This window comes from Topomyia yanbarensis, chromosome 2 (assembly GCF_030247195.1).
Source record: "Topomyia yanbarensis strain Yona2022 chromosome 2, ASM3024719v1, whole genome shotgun sequence".
Lineage (NCBI taxonomy): Eukaryota > Metazoa > Arthropoda > Insecta > Diptera > Culicidae > Topomyia > Topomyia yanbarensis.
Genome location: NC_080671.1, coordinates 293,627,707 through 293,642,305, shown reverse-complemented (window position 1 = coordinate 293,642,305; position 14,599 = coordinate 293,627,707). Strand labels below are relative to the sequence as shown.

The 14,599-nt window shown below is 39.7% G+C and overlaps 1 protein-coding gene, 1 long non-coding RNA gene and 1 pseudogene across 2 annotated transcripts; 2 read left to right on the top strand and 1 right to left on the bottom strand.

The window, feature by feature from the left end:
• Positions 1–3,065: 3,065 nt before the first annotated feature.
• On the bottom strand, positions 3,066–4,193 carry LOC131678657 (histone-lysine N-methyltransferase 2C-like). Its single transcript, XM_058958907.1, has 3 exons — positions 4,167–4,193; positions 4,034–4,103; positions 3,066–3,976 (listed from the first exon to the last, which is right to left on the bottom strand). The coding sequence occupies exon 3, from the start codon at positions 3,886–3,888 to the stop codon at positions 3,139–3,141; it is 750 nt and encodes a 249-aa protein (XP_058814890.1). The 5' UTR covers positions 3,889–3,976; positions 4,034–4,103; positions 4,167–4,193; the 3' UTR covers positions 3,066–3,138.
• Positions 4,194–5,879: 1,686 nt separating this feature from the next.
• LOC131678664 (uncharacterized) lies at positions 5,880–6,690 on the top strand. Its single transcript, XR_009303716.1, has 3 exons — positions 5,880–5,992; positions 6,065–6,367; positions 6,447–6,690. It is a non-coding gene; the product is annotated as an uncharacterized LOC131678664 (long non-coding RNA).
• Positions 6,691–6,976: 286 nt separating this feature from the next.
• LOC131680449 (DEAD-box helicase Dbp80-like) lies at positions 6,977–8,893 on the top strand (annotated as a pseudogene).
• Positions 8,894–14,599: the final 5,706 nt, after the last annotated feature.

Below are 14,599 nucleotides of genomic sequence, written 5' to 3'. Positions count from 1 at the left end.
ATCAATTATCTCATCTAGACGTTTATCCGAAACCTTTAGAAATGACGTCAAGTTCAGTTTTTCTATTTCTTTAGTTAACTTGTACACATCATGCTTCTTATAGTCATCCTGTGCTGCATGATCGTCAAAAGGTGCACGAGAGATGGCATCAGCAACAACGTTGTCTTTACCAATAACGAACTCAATCGACAGATTATAGCGTTGTAGATTGAGAAGCATATGCTGAAGTCTTCGAGGTGCCGACAGGAGTGGCTTTTTAAATATATTTAGTAAAGGTTTATGGTCCGTCTTAATAACTGTCTTCGGGTTACCGACAATTAGCTGATCGAATCGTACGCACGCAAATAATATCGCTAATAACTCCTTCTCGATTTGTGCGTAGTTTCTTTCAGTTGCAGACAGCGTACGCGAAGCATATCCTATAATACCATCGCTTTGGTATATAACAACTCCAAGGCCAAAGCTACTCGCGTCGCATTCCACTGTTAGAGGTTGATTGACGTTGTAGTAACGAAGTGTTCCGATATCTGATACGAGCGCTTTAACCTGTTCGAATTCATCGGCTTCAATCTTTGTCCATCTCCAAGGTATTGATTTGGAAATAAGCTTTCGAAGATTTGTAAGATTTGCACTAAGACTTTTAATGAACCGGCTCAGGTAATTCACCATTCCAATGAAGCGATGAATCTCCTTACGATTAGTGGGCACTGGAAAGTTTCGAATTGCCTGGATTTTGCTCTCATCAGCTTTGAGACCTTCATCGGTTAACAAGTGTCCATAAAATTTTACCGTTGTCTGGCACAACTTCATCTTGGATTTGTTTAGCTTCACGTTCTTTGATTCCAACCTCTCAAGCAGCTTTTCGAGACACATGTTGTGGTTGATTAAAGCGTCCTCTAGAGTGTCGCCAACCCCATATATCAGCACGTCGTCAGCGATACACTCAACACCTTCTAATCCTTCAATAACCTCCTGTAATTTAATCTGAAAAATTTCCGGTGCGGGAGCTATACCGAACGGTAGTCGAGTCCAGCGGTATCGTCCGAACGGAGTCCAGAACGTTGTAAGTTTGCTGCTCGGTTCATCCAAAACAACGTGCCAGAAACCCTTCTTGGCATCAGCGGTTGAAAAAACTCTTGCCTTACCTAGCTCCGGAAGTATCTCATCAAGGGTGGTAAACTGCAGATTGGGCCGTTTCAATGCTTTGTTTAGGGGGATTGGATCCAAACAAATCCTTACACTCGATTCTGGGCCATTGCGTTGTACGAGCACAAGATTGCTAACCCAGTCAGTGTGACTTGTTTCTTTCACCACCAACCCTTCACGTTCAAGATTTTCGAGTTCTCGCTTCAACTTATTTCGCATAGCTATAGGGACCCGTCTTGGTGGTTGGATTGATGGAGGAATGCTATCATCTAATTCTAACGAAACCGTACCTGAAAACTTGCCATAACCGCTGAAAATTCCATCGTGGAGCGCTAGTATCTTTTCTGCTTGAACTCTATATACATTTAGCAGCTTTTCAGATTTGGACTCTCCAAAGGAAACAGTTTTGCAAAACTTAACAAATCCAAGTTCTCGGGACGCTTTTGCTGACAATAGTGGTCGATGATCCACGTCCACCACTTGAAGAACTAACCGGTATTTTTTTTCGTTTCGACGGCACGGTATCTTCACTTGGCCTAAAACTCGAATAGGATTACCACCAAAGCTTTGTAAACGGAAGCTTGACGGTAAAAGCACTGGATCTTCACAGACATGTCTTTTCAAGCAATTATACCCAATCAAACTAGTGTTAGCACCAGTGTCCACTTCACAAATCACAGATTTCCAGGCGTTTCCAAATTTGAGGTCGAGTTCCGCCAGAACACTTCCGCCATTGTCCGAATTGTCATACACTTTACCGATTTCATACTCATTCTCGGAATCTTCAGAGGACTCTTCACTTTCTGTCGTAGAATTACAATCTGATTCAGAGGCCGTTGACTCATCCTTGACTCTCTTGATCCGCTTCGTTTTCCTGCTTACGTCTCTGCCGCTGGCTTTACACACCTTTTCAAAGTGGTTTTTTTCTTACAACGATTGCATCGCTTACCTAGAGCTGGACATGAACCTTTTGAAAATTCGTGACGTTCACCGCAAAACTTGCACCGCAGGTTTTTTAATCCAGGCTTACTGACTTTACGTAATTTATTTACAGTTTCTGGTACTGCCAGTTCTTGGGATCGTTTGGCTGCAATTTCTTCTGCTCTACACATATCTACAGCCTTGGATAATGAGATGTCTTCAATCGAAAGCATTTTGGATCGCATGTGATGCCATTTATTAGCTGTAACTACTTTGAACGCAACAAACTCTTGTTCAAGATTACCCAGCTTAGCCAACTTGGCTAAAGTTTTCAAGCGTGTGACAAACTCGTCTGTGGTTTCCCGGGAAGATTGTATTGCCGAGAAGAAGTCCATACGATCGATAATAATGTTTCGTTTGACAACAACTCTACTTCTGATCGCCCTTAGAGCAGCTTCCGGGCTTGCTTTTTCTTCCTCCGTCAATTCGAAGTTGAAATATCGTTTCCTAGCAGGTTCTCCTATGACAGAAAGGAGATAGCTCACCTTTTTATGGTTGTCTGCAGCTGGCCACTGATCCATTCCTGTTGCAGTGACATAATCTGTCCAGCTTCTCTCGAAAAAATCCATGTTTTCGTCCATGTCTCCATCTAGTGAGAGGGATGACGGTTGCGGAACTGGAATAGCGGCCGGAACCTGCACTGCAGCAGGCACGTTATTTCGAAGCATTTGCGCAAACATTTCGGTTTGCCTTTGGAGAAAAATCTCAAACTGATGCTCATCCATGTTTATGAGAAGTACGTTTATTTATTTTGAGCTCGTTAAAACAAAATGGTCGCTCACTTTAGCGACGCCACACGCCCGAACTAATCGAGAAACACTTTTCAACAGCGATATCACAAATGACGCTGAAAATGCACTTCAGAAGCCTTCGAATACTTCTGACACCATGTTTTAGTTACTTTAATAAAACACGGGTTTATCTTGAGATACGTTTTATTCACCAACTGTACTCAACGATAGTCTACATACAACTAACATAAAGGAGGGAAAAACATAAAGACGCCTGAGTTCAAGGGGCTAGCAAATGGTAATATAACACCTGTAGACCTTTTACGAGTGGTGTCGATGTGAGCTTGACACTACGTATATCGACGGGATCCGAACTGGTACCTTCGGTTCTTTTCATCTGTGTCTCGATCCAATCTCCAACTCGATTGTTCGATTGGTGAGTACGGCAGCTGCGCTCGCTGGAAACCTCTTCTTCGTCCTGCTGGCTGCGTAAATCGTACTTTTTGGCAATATACTGCTTGGTGCGCTCCAGTTTCTCTTGTGTGGTCCTTTCGAGCAATGCCTGTGCTTGCTCAAAACGCTCCTTTTCCATCTCGTCTAGCAACCTCTTTTCCTCCTCGAGTCGCTCGAGTTCCCGATCGATTCGTGCCTTTCTCGCACTAGATCTACTCGACTGACCCATAACAGAGCTGAGCGCTGGGATAGCAATCCGAGGCACACACAATATACACGAGAAGGTAGTCGTTTGAACGGTAGCAGTATCCACCTTAGCACAAGTGAAATGATACCATCGATCACAGTCTTTGCACTGGACCATATACCACTCAGCGTTGTTTGAACGGTCGCAACTAGCGCAGTCATGCTCGTTGCCATGCTCAGTATCAATCACCGTCGCTTTAAAGGATGCATCATAAAGAACACTTCCCTCGTGGGACAGTTTTCTGTTGGCGAGGTTATGTTTTGCAGCCTTTGCCATGGCTTTAGTAACAGAGCGCGTTTGCCGCACAATCGACCGTCGATGCATGTCCATCTTCTCCGATAGATTCTTTAGTTTTCTGTTCGTGATGATTTCGGAATTCTCGCAGCAGAACACCCGGTTTTAGAGTATTCAGCTAAAGCTGTGAATAAATTTTATTTTTAGAGAACGATACATTTTAATCTTAGCTCTTACTTACAATCTAGTCTCCGATTTATTTTAATTGAACAGAAATTGCTTCCGAAAATAGTATTTAATTTTAATTTAGGCTACAAATAAATTTTAGATTGTAAATGAATATAAGCACAACATAAATTCAATTTTAATTTTACTTTTAATCTCCTGCTTCCTATTAATTTCAATGAATTTGTCAAAGTGATGGGTTGTGACACGTTATCTGACAGCTCACTGTGACGGTGTCAACCGAATGTCAACGTTTGATTTTTGGCTCAGATTCGTGGTCGTCTACGAGGGGCGTTTTTCCACCTACTTGTACCGAACAGTTATTGAAAACACACATTTATTTCCGAATTCCTTAAACAGATAATAAGTCAGACGATGGTCTTACCGACTTTATGATTCCCTATATTGGATAATGAACACTCTTATAAAAGTTGTACGCGGTTCCAAAAGTGACAACCAGTTTGTATAATCAGTAGACACCATTCACTACCACAATTTCCCGTTATCGGTTGCGAATGGATACACTCGGATAACTCGTTTAAATTATTTGGCGATATGAATAAATTGCTAGTCAAGAAATATTTACTGAGAAGACATTCTATAACTTCCACGTTTAGTATAATCAGATACCTCAGCATATCAATTTCGTTTTTTAGGCTCTCTATCAGCTCATTAGTATCATCTCAGATCTGTAGGTACTAGAAGTTGATTTTCAGCAATTATAATGATGGCACGCATACCGAACCGGGGCGTAAGAGTATTGGCAGAGACTGTACAAACGTCCCGCTTGTAATTCAAGCAATAGAAGCTCATAATCGTTCCATGGAATATACAGATCAAAGTTTTCTTATACAGTCGATCCTGGCACGAAAAACATCGTACAGTACTTTTACCAAGTGTGAGACAAACCAATATTAGCTTCTATCGACATTCCTTCTATCGTACAAGTTGCGGAGTCGATTCCGCCTCGGACTTGGCACAAAGCAGGTATTCAAAATAGATGCGTCCTCGGAAATTAAACAGACGCAGGTAAAATGTACTTTCGGGTATTAAGAATTTTAGTTGTGACATTCCACCAAGTCGCCGTTTTTTTAATTAAAGAGAAACACATTTGGTTACTTCATTACTTTATGGAACTTTTAGAAGATAAGCCAAGCCAAGTTTATTTTGTTGTTGGAACTGTCAATCCAGAATTTCACGAAATCTCGTTAAACTTGTTTAATATCCCATTTACTTTTTTAATCACGCTTAAACTTTTTTGAATCCCATCTAAACTTTTTTAATACGAGTCAGATTCAGAACAAGTTTAGAGTGATTTGCCCCAGTGCCAGCGCTGAGAATCTTGAATAAACTAATTGAATAGTTGATTAATTACATACCTTTAAGAAAAACGACAAATAATTCCTTTTTCCACAAATACACTTTCCTATCAACCTGGCAGACAACGCTTTTTGTATGGTTGGGATTTTTCCTAGAATGTTGATTTTTTCCGTTTTTCTCCAAATTACGCGGCACAATCCGCTTTCTGGCCGACACACTTTTGTTATGAAAAGAAAAAAGAACACAAAATGAAACGGCGCTAAGATACTGCCCGAATCTGCTTGAGGTGCTCGAATTAATGCTCGAATCATCAGTTTCGAGCACCGCAAGTAGTTTCGAGCGTCACCGTTACTTATGGCTTTGTCCAATTAACGCAAAAAGGCGGTAACGCTTTGAGCCGATTTCTGAGAGGGATTTTTATTACCTTTTTTATTTCGAAAGGATCAGTAACGTGTTTAGAACATTGTAATGTAATACCCTATTCTTCATTATACAGCTCGAGTTCACTCATTTACGGATATTTTTTATTATGATTTTTTTTCAGATCGAACACCAACAACATAATATCATGGTAATCGCCTAGCAAGAGAACGCAGTGATAATGGGCCAACAGAAAACACAACATCAAGATGCTCGGAAAGGACTTTCTCTTTCGGTATGTATTTACCAGTAGCATCCCTCCTCCAAACATTCCTTTGCATATCTAGATGTCCTTATCAATTCACAGAATAAACATAATGGCACGTCATGTTCAATCGGCTAACCGTTTGGAATAAGCGCTCATCATCGGTTTCATGGCAGGGAAGTGAGCAGGCAAAAGAAGGCATCGTTTTTTCCGCAAGGTCGCTCTGGTCAAAATTTCAGCGAATTGCAAGGAATAAACCACCCGAGGGACAGTACCCGTGCTGATTCAGGACGATTTCCCATACTTTGTACCTTGCTATTGAATTTTAATACCCGATCGAAACGATGGTAAGCGCTGCCGATAACTGGGTCAAAAAGACGACGAATCGAGTAATTTCTGCACTCGGTAAGTGTTTTTTTGTTATAACCTATTTTTGAAGAGATCATTGGGATGGGATTTGAATTTTTCTTTTCAATACAAATAGGTTAGCGAACTGAGTATATATCACCAAGGATAAGGATTCAGAGCTGGCAGTCCAGAGAAAGAGAATGCGGAAAAACCTAGTCCACCGGCAGTAGAACCAAAGCTGCACCTGATGTTTGGAGTTCAGTAGCTACGGAAATTCTGACTCTAGCACCTCCTGAAGAAAAACAAGCTGCAAGAGAAAATGGAGAATCAGCTTCCTCCGCGGAAGATGCAGAGGCATTCAAGTAAGTCGAAATCTGCAGAAAATTTTGATTAGGACATAAGGAACATTGAGAGTCTCTCTTTGTTTACTTTCTCTTTCGATTATTATGACGTCACTTTAACACTGCACTAATTTTCCAGTACATAGCCGATGGTTTTTACTAAAATATTAGGTAAAGAGTTGAGTACTAAATATTGAAACGACCGAGTAATAAACAGAAGAGAAAGACCCCAAAGAGAATCTTATTGTTGCTTACGTCCTATTCTAAATTTTCTCCCGAAATATTTAGTATCAGCTTTAAAATTATCCATGACTAATCTTTTAGCCCGGCGGATGCAAGTTTGCTAATGAAAGATGTTCGCTAAGGTCTAGTAGAATCAAAGCTGGATCTGGAGGTGCAGCGGAAGAGTTCTTTATCGCCGGTTGGTTGGTTAAAACTTTCGAAGCTTTGCACATGAAGCCGGAATTACTTCAGGGAGTCTATGCGATGGGTTTCAACGCCCTTCCAAGATTCAGGAGATGGCTCTACCTACTCTGTTGGCCGGTCCGCCACGGAATATAATCGCCCAGAGTCAGTCGGGAACAGGAAAAACCGCTGCCTTCGTGCTGGCAATGCTCAGTTGAGTCCTTCAGTTAAAAAACTATCTGCAGGTGATTTGCCTTTCCCCCACGTATGAGCTGGCAATTCAGAAGGGTGAAGTAGCTGCCAAAATGGCAAAGATTTGTCCGGAAATCAAACTTCCTAACGCCGTTCGCGGTGAGGAGACCGTCAAAGGGGCGAAGCTGACTAATCATATCGTCATCGGAACACCCGGCAAGCTAATGGACTGGGGTATAAAGTTCAGGACGTACGACCTAGTTTTCCTTTTTTGTACTGGACGAGGCGGGTGTTATGGTCGCTGTTCTTCTTGGCCACGTACGAGCGCGTGGTGATGGAGTTTGCTGAGTACATCGTACCCAATCCGATCGTCATTCGGCAGGCGCGGGAGCAAGAATCACTCGATAACATCAAACAGTACTACGTCAAGTTGTGCAACCAGGACGAGAAATTGTGTGATTACCGTCGGACAAGCGGTCGGTGATCTAACGGTGGAGCAACGGTTGGACGCTCTGGATCGATTCCGAACCGGACTAGAGAAGGTACAGATTATAACGAACGTTTTGTCCAGGGGTAAGTTCCACCACTTGATTCTGGCTACAGCACCAGGTTACGGAGAGATTCTTTCGTCTTAGGTATCGACGTCGAACAGGTGACCATTGTCGTTAACTTCGACCTGCCGATGGATCAGCAGGGACGAGCCGATTGCGAAACGTATCTACATCGAATTAGACGCACCGGTAGATTCGGTAAGTGTGACTCATTCTTGTGATCCTATAGATTGTATTTCTTCCCACTTCTTTAACAGAACGGAATCACCATCAACCTAGTGGGCAGTGATCGAAGCATGATGATTTGCAGATCAATCGAAAAACACTTCCGGAAAAAGATTCAGTTGCTAGACGCGGAGAACTCGGACGAAATTGAAAAGATCGCACCATAAAGTGTTTTCGACCAGCTACTGATGAAAGGCGTAGGAGCTTTTTTGGGTCATACTTGTTTTGATTCTGAATTTATAATTTTATTATTTTTTTTTAATTTTTTTTTCTTTGACCTGACATAAGGTATACAAATGTAACCAACAGGGTATCGTAAGCTAATAAATTTACAATTACAATTTAGCTCTACCCAGTTCTATCCAAACATTTGAAAAGGGCCTAACTGCAAAATGAAACAAATTGAAATTTCATGTTTTCCATTAACATCTACCCGAGCACGTACATAACGCAACATTTGATTATGAAGAATTTTGATAGCGATTTTACAACAATTTATAAAAGGGCCTAATTGATTTTTATGACCGAACTGATTATGAAAGGACCTAACTGATTGAAAAGTGCCTAACTAGCAATACACTCGTTTTAAATGGATTATAACGTGTTATTGTATTATAACTGATTGTAAAAGGCTTATAACATCTTTTCCATAATATACATACAGAGCCAATCTGATTTTATGATGTTCAGTGGGGTCAATCTGACCATCATATTAGAATTCAGTTAATTCGTCTAACTTTCGGTGTAATATCAGACTTGAACAGCATTTTTTGTGTGAGGTATTCTGCCGCTAGAAGCATAACTGTCCCATGTGCTACGGGAATCCCTATACACATGGGACAATTATGCTTCTTGCGGCAGTAATACAAGTAGTAGCAATATGCGCAATGAAAAGAAATAAAATAGTAACGATTTTCCAAATAGGATTACAGTCGTGATCCGCTGGTTGGGCCACACCTCTGTCCAACTAACGAATTTGATTCGTTAGTTGGACCGACTGACATATGTCAAAAACTCTCCAAAGGAGACGTTAGTAGTGCAATTGCATATATTCACATCTCTAATAATTGTCAGATTGATTGTCAAAGTAAATTTGACATAAGGTTTTGTCATTCTGATGCTTTTTAGTTGAACAATGGTCTAACTAGCGGAGGTCCAACTAAAAAGCGGTCCAGTTAAAAAATGTCCAACTAGCGAATCACGACTTTATAATGAATCTGACCTTTGACAATTTTCTCAATGTTTACGTTTTGCAGATAATCCCTTTTTAAATGTTTGGTAGAGTTGGTTTCCTTACGTTGATGAGCAAAGTTTCTCTTTCGCGAAATGTTAATTTGCTAGGAAATAGGATGTAATTCAAGGATTGTATAGCGCATGTTTAATGGTTATAACTTTCAGTTAAATGGAGTTTTAAGAACCCGACTTTGTTTTTTTATTTTATTTTGTCGTTGAACGGCCAGTAGAGAAAGCGGTGGAAAAATTATCCGAAAGACTAACCTTGAAGCAGAAAATGAAAAATATTTTGCTCATTATCATGTGAATCAAAATTCCAAGAAGACAAAACATAGCTATAAAAACACAAAAAGATATCTTAACTGATATATGCTTTGAAGCGATTCAAGGCGAAAGCGACTAGGTTTGAATTTAGTATATTTTTACATTTATTTATTCCTTCGTTATTTACTTATATGTTCGTTTATTTCTGGGGAAAATTTTCATTAGGTCGTATCGTAAGTAACAATGTTTTTCTTTTTGTTTACTTTTTACTCTGTAATAAACCAAGCCGCTTAAACATTCGCCCCTTCGTTCTTTGCATCATGTGCTAGACGAAACCATCACATAGCAACGCTTGAGAACTTCGCGATAATACAAACCCGATCGCAAACGTGATCATTCACACACACACACACCGGCACCCACCGTCTAGCATACAATAAAGCAGCCTGATGATTAAGTAAACGTGCTATAGCACATACGGTATTCTTGAAGTACAGCAGTTGTTCATCCGATTGGTTGACGATTCGTTTGACCTTCGGTTTCGTTAAGTGACCAATTTAGTTATATAATATAATCCAGTGATTTGGAATCACGATTCAGACCATGGAACACTTTCCCGGGATTCCTTAAACCTTCTCTAGTGTTTCATTCAATAAGAATTACCACGAATTACTTATGGCAATAAATTTGAATTACGATTATCACAAGTGTTATACCAAAAATAGGTTTGTATCCGTACTGATTATTGGTAGCATTCCCTGAGACTTCCAGAACCTTTAGTAGTAGCCATTGTTATCATGATCGATTTTTAACGTCACCCAAAGTTTAAAGCCTAGGGTTTGGTTCGACCTGAAACCGATTGAGTCGGAGTCGGTTGTTATATTTGCGCTGGAATCCATTCCGGATTTCACGAGACTTCCCCGAGACTTGTGAAAGCGGTAAAGGCAGCCAAGGCAAACAGATTTGCTTCTTAATGGTCAAACGCAGATTTAGACTTACGATTCAATAGATTTGGTTTGAGCGAATTTCGATCATTTCCCTGGGTCTTCTAGAACCGGTAGAAGCAGCCAATTTAGGTAGAAAATGGCCAGCCAATGATTTAAATTTCCGATTGCAGGAATTGTGCTGTCTAAATTGGTCAGACTGAACTTCCCTGAGACATCCGGAACCGTCACAAATAAGCATTATGATTAATCATGCTCGAAATATGATTCACGCTAAGTACGTCACTTCCCTGAGAGCTTCATGAATGGCAAATAGGTTTACAATTGTTACCGATTTCATACACATCCGTGATGAATTAATAAAATACATCATTTAAAACATTCAAATGACAGCAGAAATATCTAAGACAAGACGTGACAATCGGCTTCTTATTTTTCCTTCGGCATTCTTCTTTTCGCACATTTTCACCCTGCCGAAATCTTCCGAACAGTGTTGCTGTTTTTATTAATGAAAATATGGTCTTGTTAATTTATTTTATGCCGACAAAATTTTGCGTCTTTAATTCACTATACTGCCCATGATTGCATATCAGTCCCATAAAGATAGGAAATCCCATGGAAAATGGGACAACTATGCGATCATGGGTAGTATATTGATGAAGGACACGTTTTTTCCATGTCATGGTTGTTTAGTAAGGTTTGACGAAGCCATTTTCTGAATAATTTTAGATTACAGTATGATTTCTGTCTTATTTTTGTTAAAGTTGATCAACCACGTATACGGTAAATGCATGATAAATACTTGTTTCACTTTGCCGCGCAATTTCAGTTCAATTTAGTCGTTTTTACTTTTTTAACGATAATAATTTTATTTGTCAAAAGTAATGACAATCTTTTCCTATAAATATAGCAACACTGCAAAACATAATTTCGATATCCCTGCAGTAACATTACGTACGGTGCAAAACGTCAGAATCTACCAATCAGGAGCTGGAACATTCTGACATAAAATTGGAACAAAAACGGCCCCCCTTATTGTCACGTCTTGTCTTAGAGAAATATAAAGAAGAAATAAACAAACAACAGCTGATGTCGTTTTTCAGTTATCAAAAGCGACATCTAACAGCAAACACACAGACTAGTTTTCGCGAGCAAATGTAAAAATTCCGCACGGAAGAAGGAAAAATATTTCGCGACCTCATTCGCAAGAAGTGCATACTAAGCTTTACAGGGACAGATTGATGTACACATCAACGGGAATCTGCCAAACAGTCTGCAGAGAGCAAATTCTTATCGCATCCAATAGCCACCCAAATGTGAGTTTATTGGAAAATGAATTGTCCGGAAGGTGTAATTTGCCAAACAGGTCTGGATACATCATGGCATATGGTCCTTTGGTTGCGATATTTTTGGCACTGCATTTTTCAATGGCAACATTCTCATCAATCATTACAAACCCCGCTGGGAGACGCTTGAAGGAAGAGACTTGCACTCATATTTATGCACGATGAAGTTTAATGCGGGTGAGAGGTGTTTCAAGTATACCCTAAGACAAGACGTGACAATCGGCTTCTTATTTTTCCTTCGGCATTCTTCTTTTCGCACATTTTCAGCCTGCCGAAATCTTCCGAACAGTGTTGCTGTTTTTATTAATGAAAATATAGTCTTGTTAATTTATTTTATGCCGACAAAATTTTGCGTCTTTAATTCACTATACTGCCCATGATTGCATATCAGTCCCATAAAGATAGGAAATCCCATGGAAAATGGGACAACTATGCGATCATGGGTAGTATATTGATGAAGGACACGTTTTTTCCATGTCATGGTTGTTTAGTAAGGTTTGACGAAGCCATTTTCTGAATAATTTTAGATTACAGTGTGATTTCTGTCTTATTTTTGTTAAAGTTGATCAACCACGTATACGGTAAATGCATGATAAATACTTGTTTCACTTTGCAGCGCAATTTCAGTTCAATTTAGTCGTTTTTACTTTTTTAACGATAATAATTTTATTTGTCAAAAGTAATGACAATCTTTTCCTATAAATATAGCAACACTGCAAAACATAATTTCGATATCCCTGCAGTAACATTACGTACGGTGCAAAACATAAAACATGACATAAAATTGGAACAAAAACGGCCCCCCTTATTGTCACGTCTTGTCTTAGAGTATACCGTGTATGGTAAAGATTACTGAAAACGGTACTAACCGTACACATACGTCGTACGCGTACAAGTTTACCGTGCGGCAAAGTATTCTAGGCACATTTTTCCTAGAAGGAGCACAAAGGACTACACATGAATGACTTCATAACTAGATTTTGGAACTATTTATAATGCAACAAAAATTTTCACAATGAAATTTTCTAAATGAAAAACTCCCAGTTCAAAATCTTTGTTTTTTTATGCCCACCCTATTAATTGTCCCGTTAACACGCTCACATATAGGACGTAGTCTTGTATATAAAATGATGCTTGTTTTAATATTTTTCAAGGAGGATAAGTTATCCCATTTTGATATTTGCAGAATCCAAGCGATGAAAAATATTTATGCGTGTAAGTTTGAAATGTTTTGTAAAACCCGACCCATACCCAAGATAAATATTTTTTAATGTACCCGACCCGACCCATACCCGGTGATACCAAAACCCGAACCCGCTCCGATGTCTACGGGTATCAAGAAGAAATATCCGCACCCGCCCATTTTCACCCAGTGTCATATGGCACGACCGTTATCTAGATTTTCTGAATTGGATATGCTAAGCAGTTCTCTGGAGAAATAACATTATTTTCATGTAGCTTGAAAATTATTACGTCCATTTGATCCGGCCAAATGTATCAGGTGAAAATACCGTTTGTGATCGAAAGTTTTTCACCCTTGGACCAATTAGTATATGAGTGGTAAAAATTATGCGAATCCTACTGGATACGGCATCCATCGCTGCCGAAACGATAGGTTATTCCTGCGAGCTTAACATATGCGTCTGAAAGGAGTTAATTGGAATTTTAATTAGGCCCGGAAGTAGCATATGATTGTTATACTCCCGAATGTAAAAAAACTTCTGATTTGCCTTTCTTCGATTGTAGATCGCACAAGATTTCCTGGTATAATTCAAGGAATAACAGCTATAACTACAGCATCGCTGTTAATCGCTCTTAGGGCCGATTTCTTCATCCTCGCTTAAAGCTTAAGCCAGGTTTAAACGTACTGGTGAACCAGGTTTAAAAGTTAAGCGTGGGTGAAGAAATCGGCTCTTAGGGCCGATTTCTTCGCTCTCGCTTAACGTTTAAACCAGGTTTACCAGTACGTTTAAACCAGGCTTAAGCTTTAAACGATCGTGAAGAAATCGGCCCTTAGCGTTCCGTCATCGTTGAATCCTTCTCTGCTCCAAAATGTCCGCCCTTTTTTAAAGGTTTCCCAGCGGGGGAAACATTTTTCATCGATACTATTTTTCACTATTCCGACTGCAAAAATTGATATAAACATAACATATTGTTGCTTATGTAGGGTTGACATTAGTGCTGGTTGCCATCTGCTGGTGCCATCATGCTGGCAACCAGTACGCTACCAGCATAATGTAAACGTATGCCATCTGCTGGTACCAGCTGCTGACAAGCGTTGACATTATGCTGGTTGCCAGCATGCTGGCACCAGCAGATGGCAACCAGCACTAATGTAAACTGGGCATTAACAACCGAAAATCAAAACAAGAACAAAGAAGTGTTGCTGGAAAAATAATTATACGGTCTGTATCGAGGGGTAACTCAATGTGCGGGTAACTCGCGATAAATTATTCGGGCACTTTTTTACGGCATATTGATCTAAGGGATCGTTTTATAAATATCCATGAACCATAATTTAACGTTCGATATACGAATCAATACATAGCATTTCTAATGTTCATTTTTACATCTTCTATGGACCAAGAAAAATTATTTAGCAATCATTTTCATCAAATTTATGGAACTTTTTCTAACATTTTATTGCTTCATTTTGTAATACCGTGGAACATTTTTGTCGATATTATGGAACATATCGACGTGTTTCAATGCACATTGTTAATATTCTATGGATCAATGTCAGTTAATTTATGGTGCAAAATGTAGCATTTTATGAAACATTTTCAAT

Bases quoted from the DNA above. Each gene is read 5' to 3' on its own strand.
- LOC131678657 (XM_058958907.1), bottom strand. From the start codon at position 3,888: ATGGACATGCATCGACGGTCGATTGTGCGGCAAACGCGCTCTGTTACT.